This window comes from Poecilia formosa, unplaced genomic scaffold, assembly GCF_000485575.1.
Source record: "Poecilia formosa unplaced genomic scaffold, Poecilia_formosa-5.1.2 Scaffold465, whole genome shotgun sequence".
Taxonomy (NCBI): Eukaryota; Metazoa; Chordata; class Actinopteri; order Cyprinodontiformes; family Poeciliidae; genus Poecilia; species Poecilia formosa.
In genome coordinates this window covers 287,602-295,107 of record NW_006800404.1, presented here as the reverse complement: position 1 = coordinate 295,107, position 7,506 = coordinate 287,602, and the positions used below count along the sequence as shown (strand labels likewise).

The 7,506-nt window shown below is 37.7% G+C and overlaps 1 protein-coding gene across 2 annotated transcripts in view; it reads right to left on the bottom strand.

Moving 5' to 3' along the window:
* Positions 1-2,292: 2,292 nt before the first annotated feature.
* The window catches only part of sdcbp2 (syndecan binding protein (syntenin) 2), a 15,624-nt gene continuing 10,410 nt past the window's right edge, over positions 2,293-7,506 (bottom strand). The window contains exons 5-9 of one of the 2 annotated variants that reach the window (XM_007578054.2): positions 6,476-6,637; positions 5,816-5,991; positions 5,368-5,539; positions 4,540-4,631; positions 2,293-3,686 (exon numbers count right to left, since the gene is read on the bottom strand). In XM_007578054.2, coding sequence (XP_007578116.1) covers positions 3,632-3,686; positions 4,540-4,631; positions 5,368-5,539; positions 5,816-5,991; positions 6,476-6,637 — 657 coding nt within the window. In that variant the 3' untranslated portion in view covers positions 2,293-3,631. Of the gene's footprint in view, positions 3,687-4,539; positions 4,632-5,367; positions 5,540-5,815; positions 5,992-6,475; positions 6,641-7,506 lie in introns of both variants that reach the window. The other variant, XM_007578053.2, reaches the window with a different exon arrangement.

Here is a 7,506-nt window from a genome sequence, read left to right as displayed (position 1 = left end):
TCACCCCGTTACTAAGTGAATCCGTTTGATATCAGAGTTTCCCTTTTTGAAGTGAATTATTGAATTAAATAATTAGATGATATTATCCAATAATTAATAATTTGATAATGTCATCCAATTATTTGGATTATATTCTCATTTACTGACATGCACATGTAGTTAAGGTCACATGTTTCTATCCAGTCAGGCTTGTTGTACAGAATCTCCCTGCTTTCGAAACAGAAATGATTTTGCAATATTGGCCTGTAAAGTTCACATCTTAAAGTCCACATTTTATAAAGTTTTATTAATTGATTATGATATGGGAATATCTCTTACTGATGTTCCCAGTTTTCATTGTTAACAGGTACAACTTATTTTTCTGACGCATTGGATATACATTTTGGTTTTGCATTATAAAACAGTTTCACCTGAGGTTAATTCAAATTGACAAGATTGTTGCACATACCTATTGAGGAAAATGTGTCTTTCTTTCTTGAGAGTTGCCATCCAGTTGAAGGGGATTATTTCAATGAATCAAAAAGTGAGCAGGGGAAATTATTTGTTAGAAGCAAATACATTATGTCAAAATGTTTTTGGTTGGGCTGGACGTTAAGCGACATCCAATCAAAAATGACCACAGTTGTGAAGGGTATCCAGATAAAAGCTCCTTTTTTTTCAACCTCAGATCTCCTCCAGGGGGCGCCACTGATCACTTCCTGTAGGCGGCTCCTCACTTTGATGAACTCTGGTTCATCACAGTTGGGCCAAGATAAAAATTGTCTTCTGCCATTTTAAAATAGTTTCAAAATGTTGCTGATATAAAGCAGATATCATTAAGAGTCTTTAACGTATCATCTTATTTCAACAATATCGTTATATTTGCTCATGCATATTTATTTGCTGAAAAAGTAATACAGAAACTATGGAAAGCAACTTTTAGTGCCCCTGAAAAAGCTGAACATCTGTAGAATGAGTTTGTTATTTGCTATAACATTTATGACATTTAAATTAATAGAAGTCAAGAAGAATCTTAAAACTTTTTTGATGTCTATTGGATATGAAATAACAGTTAAAAAAAAAAAAAAACTCCAAAACTTACTTTTACTGCAAGAAACAGATCTTGCATCTGTGTTCAAAAAAATCATCCTTAAAAAATCCAAACTATCCCTTTTAGATAAAGCCTGGGCAGCGATGGAACCAGCTGCAGGTTGGTGTGCAGGACCGATGAAGACAAACATACAAACGCATCAGATGGTAGAATATTAATTCTTCTCACAGTCATAAAATATTAAATCAATTTCCTCAGTTTCCAGAATATTTGAGCTTTGGAAATCCACTGATATTTTGCCCTTCAATGACTTTTGAGCAGAACCATATCATGTCTTGCTCATGCTCATTGTTTAAACAAGCCCTTTTGGTCGTTTTGATATTTTGTACACCACTTATGTCGAATCATTTGCCTTTCATGTACCTGAATGTTGAACACAGTGGCTATTGCTTTTTAATCAAGTTGGGCAATAATTTCTATCTAAATATTAAGATTATTAACAATGTTGAGCACATTAAATTCAGTTTTGTCGGTTTATATATTTATAGCGCCAATTTACAACAGATATTGTCTTAATAGCATTCACATGGCAAAACACTGAGATGATTTAGTGAAACTAAGGTGGTTGCAGTAATAAATTAAATTCTTATCACTAACATCAAACATATTTTTTAAAATCTTTTATCTTAATATTTTGAATTATGCAGGAACATGTGCTACAAAAATTACTCGTGTGTGTGTGTGCATGTGTGCTTGATTTTGTATTTGTTAAATTGCAAGGACTGTTGTCCTAAAGCACACCACAATGTGGGGACCAAGAGAAGTGGTGTTTGTGGGTTAGGTTTGGACTAAGGTGTGGACTGAGTTTAGGTTAGGCATGTAGTGGTTATGTTTAAGTTAAAGGTTAGACAGTAGAAATTAATGGAAGTCAATGGAATGTCCTTGTAAGCACAACATACTTGTGTGTGTTCCCTTCCCTAAGTAACCCTGATGTATCCTGAGGTCTAGTTCCTTAACATCAAACCTGTTCAGGCGTCCGTTATCCTGTACAGAATAAATATATATTTGAAGCTTATCTGAAATAACTATTTTAATGCAATAAGAGGGTGTGCAGTGAAAAAAAAAAGATATAAAAACAAATGGGGTCCAGGTCCCTCCACACTGTATAAAATCAAAAATAAACTTATGTTAACAGAGCGTGATGGAAGCATTCCTGTCGTCTTTGTCATCGAACTGTGAATCAATGAGGCAGAATCAGGGTGTGAACAGAAAAGACTTTATTCAGTTTTACAATATTATCTTGGTTACATTTGTATATAAACTTTTAGATTTTTGTAATATTTTTTACAGAATGACAGCATTTTTTTTTAATCAGATTGCATACGGAGAAAATTAAAAAGAGTACATGCATCCCAAAAATGAACAGCAATAAAAGGAGGAACATGTGGGAATTTACAAGTGTAAGGTCGTTGTTCATCAGTCGTGAGACAAGAAGACAGCAGGAAGTCCTGTCTGAATTTTATTTTATTTTTTATGAGTTGTCTGGTTAACACGAGGCACCACAAAGATTAAAAAAGGTGAAATGGTTAATACAGGAGAAAAAAAAACTTTTATAAGGTAATGAAAAGTGCACTTAGTGGGCGGGCCCGGCTCGGGGCCCCCAATGAAATGATATCAGCCATTTCCTCATGAAACACAAAACCATACAACGCTTTACCACCAATTAACAGGCGACCATAATAATATTCAGATTATTCTTTTATTTCCCTCATCCCTCCAAACATTGTTTCTTTTCCCAACAGTTCCCCCTGGAAAATGCAGTGTTTGTTGTAGCTGCAGCTCAGAGGCTGGAACTGTGTTACTCTAGGTCGCCACCTGCTGGACAATATAGAAAACTGCTGCATTCAGACTTTGAATCTCGGAACAGCAAATCAACAATAATAATAAAAAAAAAAATGCTAACACTCACAATGTTTGACTAAAACCTGATCCTCACCGTTAAATGAGAGGAAGTAAAAACAAACCACTCCTACTGGCCCCCGGTATATGGCTGTACACTGGAATTAGATGAGTTTATTTTTGATTCGCAGAACCCAGGTGTTAGTTCAGATTGGATTATTTACAGAAAAAAAGGTGTGCAGAGACTACATCTACTATCCGCATGGCTGCCGATCAACTTCTACAGCATTTAGGAAAGGATGAAGTGTCACCGACTTGGCTCCATACTGAGGAGGAAGATCTGGACTCATGATAGTTTGTGCATGTTTCTTTTTTAAAAAGAAGAAGGAAAAAAACAAAAACAAACAAACAAAAACAACTTACTCTATAGTCCTAATCCTGAATTTAAAAAAAGGAAAAACAGATGCGTACTACACATCAGACTACTAAGTAAACATACAGACAGTACTAAGGATAAAATGTAGAAAAGTGAAGAGTAAAAAAGGTTTCGTTTTAAGAATATGTTACAGGTAATGAAGGAAAACAATTGTGATGTGAAGTTGAAGGCTTCTTGGTATGAAGACAGAAGAAAAAAACGGTTAAAAATGACAAGAGGAACTATTCTGCAGACATGGTGACGGTTTTCAGCATGGCCGACGATCCTCACACCTCAGGGACGGAGTGGTCCATGGCGGACCGCAGCAGGCCGGTGGACATCCTGGACGGAAAACAAATACAGTTTCCATCAGCTTGGAAATAAATGGGACGCAGTCGCATTCATTACATTTATTCAAGCTCACTGTAATAAATTAATTAATAGCATAATAATTCAAAAAATAAAAAATGAGCTGCTAAAAGACACCGTAATCCATTTTATTTATGGTTTTAGTTTGTGTGTTTTTATTTAGGTTTTATTTATTGTTTTTGGTTGTTTTATTTCTTACAATTCCAGTGTTGAGTTATTTATGAAATTAAAGTTTATTTAAAGGGTGGACTTGCATTAGTGGCAATATATTACTTTGAGATTGTCTGGACAACATTGTGGGGCAATTCATCATCCAGTAAAATTTGTTATTGTGACCATTTATCAGAAATAAATGATGAACTGCTTCGGATGAACTGCAGAACTAAATTTTCAACAGTGTTGCATATTACCATTTCAGAGTAAAATATCACACAATTAAAAAATACTTTAAAAATATACAGTATAAAGTTAAATATTTGCACTTTTTAGGAGATTCAGCTAAATAGAAAATTGAGATTCAATCTCAGTCAATTTATCAACTAATTACTTTAGAACCAATTATGAATCTAGATCGTTTATATAACATACTGCTTAAATGACCAATCAATAAATTAAAATTTGGGTTTCATTTCATCTTGTACAAAAGAACATTAGCATAAGAGTCATTCAACTATTATTGCAGAGAGTCTGAGTCAAACTATACGTTTAAAGCACCAAAAACATTGACAGCACACTTTTGTCAGTGAGATAACAGAAAAAAAAAAATGAACATCTTAAATTCTAAATGAGCAGACTGATTAAAATGGAAGGATGCAGCTGGGCGTACCTCTTTATCATGTGTTCATAGATAAACTTGGGCATGACGGTGATGGTCATGGTGGTGGGGGAAGTGTTCAGAATGTCCTTAATCTGAGAGTCCTAGAAAATATAGAGACATGACAGAAATTAAATCCTATTGGAAAAACATACAGAAGGTAAAATTAGTACTTACACAAACAAATATTCTAGAACATATTAACATGTGGATGTGTGGAAAACCAATGTAAAAAGAGTCTGTTGAGAAACATTTATGTTGTGATTCTATTCAGTGTGAGTACATTAGTTTAACTCTGGCCATCTAAAATCATTTTAATAAAACATGTAAAGTTGTGTTTATTTTAATCTTTTGACCTTAGTTATATAGTCACTGAATCTTCGATATAAAGTATCAGCATTTATTTCCTTTCAAACAAAACAGTGTATACAAGTGTTGGACTCTGTATCCTAAAGTAGTACCTCTTAGCTAACGGGGTCGTCACCCAAATCTGGTGACATTAGTTTAAGCAAGACGTTGATTCTTTTTCCATTAAAACCTACCGTTTGTAACATTACATTTGGCGAGTTTCCATCAGCTTGCAAAAATGTGATAAGCAATCTGGAATCAACTTTTGGTAAATTATTTTAAATAGTGGATATAGTGGAAGCGTGTTTACTGCATCATGGTTGTGTAAAAGGTGAAGGAAATGCAACTGAATCCAAATGCGACAAACAATAATTCCACCTAATCTTACTTTTCCTTTGTCACAACCGTAACAATCCCACCCTGTGTTGAATTCTTACAGCATCTAAGAGAATTTTACAAAACCGTGACTGATGGGCATAAATGCAGTCAGACCTTGAGTCCAATGACGTTCTGTCCGTTGATTTCACAGATGTAATGTTCGGTCAGCAGGCCGTTGCGAGCAGCAGAGCCGTCTTTGACCAGGGAGGTGATTTTTCCAGACTTGTAGATGAAGCCCACATGTCCTGAGCTGTCTTTGTGCATGGTGATGGTGCGCTGAAAAGGTCTTGGAAAACAAAAAATTCACAGCGGACCATCAGAGATTTACAAGGGTAAAGCTTCAGTTTTGATGTCCTGGATAAATTAAAATGTAGGAATAATAGATCATGTAACATCAAAAAATAAAGTAATGACCTCAGTTCTTTACAGTGACTAGGTGGGTGTTTCCTAATACTGATGAGCTAATTAGACAGAATTTCCTCCAGTATAAAATAGAAATGACTGGAATTACTGTTTTATGTCATGTTTTATTCCCCGCCTCTTCACATCAAACGGTCCTCACCTGTCCCTGACCACCATCTCGATGCGGGTCTCCGCCGCAGCTTTAAGAGCCTTGTGGGCCTTGTCTGTGCTCCAGCCAGCGCAGTTCTGTCCGTTGATCTGAAGAACCTGATCCCCAAAGCGCAGCCCGGCCAGGGCGGCGGGGGAGTTGGCCTGGACCAGCTGGACGAACAGCCCCTGTCGCCCCAAACAGTCAGTTAGTGAGCAGAGCAGAGAAAGAGAACGGAAGAGAAGTTAATGTATGAACTCTTATTTGAAATTAGGCAGAAACAAAGTTTTGACAGTTTGTCTATCTGTAGGTTAGTGCGCTCTGTGAGAGAACCACATGCCTTATAGCATACTCTGTAGTACTAACATTTGGTCTACCACCTATTATTAGAATTAGCCTTTGACAAGCAGGAATGTCACATAGCTGATCAGTTTGTGTAGTGTAGTGGTTATCACAATTTCTTCACACACAAAAAGTCTCAGGGTTAATCAAAACATCATCCAACTCAACCCAGAAATCTCTTATTTTCACACACAAATAAGTACAGTGAACGAAAGGGCCCACCTCTACAGCACTTCAAAAGCACTTATGTGGAACAAGGCGTTTAAAAATCAGTGTGTGCTAAATAATTTATGTGCGGCTAAGACGCAGGCGAGGCGGTTGCTGACTCACATTGTCGATGGCCCTCAGCCGGAGCCCGACCTTCCCGTCCTGGTCCTTGCAGAGGATGATCTCTCGAAGGCCGGGACGGATCTCTGCCCTCCTGATGCCCATGTCTGTTCCCGTCACGGGGCGGACCATCGCCCCCACGCCAGAGCCGGAGGGCAGCGCCACCTGCTGTGTTGGAGGAGCAAAGAAGAACAAGGAGGTTCAGAAAGAAGGAGAGGGAAGATTGTGATTTAAAAAGAGCTATTTAGATCAACTTATTTTGGTAAATTTAGAGTAACTAAGAAGAAAACAAAATAAAGTACTGTTTTCCAACCTACAATTTACCAACAAAGGAATAGGCTGACTTAGCCACTATTTTCATAGACTCAAAATGTCAACAATATCGAGAGACATGTGCCATCTATATATAAGAGGCATGCAGATCGGCCACCGATCATAATCGGCCGATTTCTGTGAAAAAGTGTATGATCGGTGATCGCCGATCACGGTCTCTTGTTGCAGATCACACAAGCCGTTCACCTGCTCCTCATTTCGCAGCCTGCCCCTGCAGCTGGTCTCCTCTTTTCCTTCACACTGCGCAAACGCGCAGCAACAAATCCTAAGCGATGTCTCATGACGTTCGGGAGGACATTCTTTGAAGTTTCATTTGGACGTCGATCAAATGTAATCACTGGACGTTCAAGACAACGTTAAGCGGACGTGCTCCAAACATTCAATGCTAGAAGTTTGCGTGTTGCGGCGGAAAATTGAAGCACGTGGGGTGAAGCAGGTCAAAATGCATCAACCCAACGAATCTAATATGGCATAAAAACATTGCCATACTTGACGGAGTTTGGCTACATCGAGGCTCACTGCAGTAAAAAAAAAGACATACGGAGGATCAGATAGGTAAAGCAGCGCACAACTACCAACACTCACCCGGATTAGCATGACGGTCAGAAAGCTAAACAAATAACCCACAAAATTATTTAAGTCTTCGAGCTGCGATGTAAGACGCTGGCTGGTTCTGCTCTCGCTGTTGAACCGCTGCTACA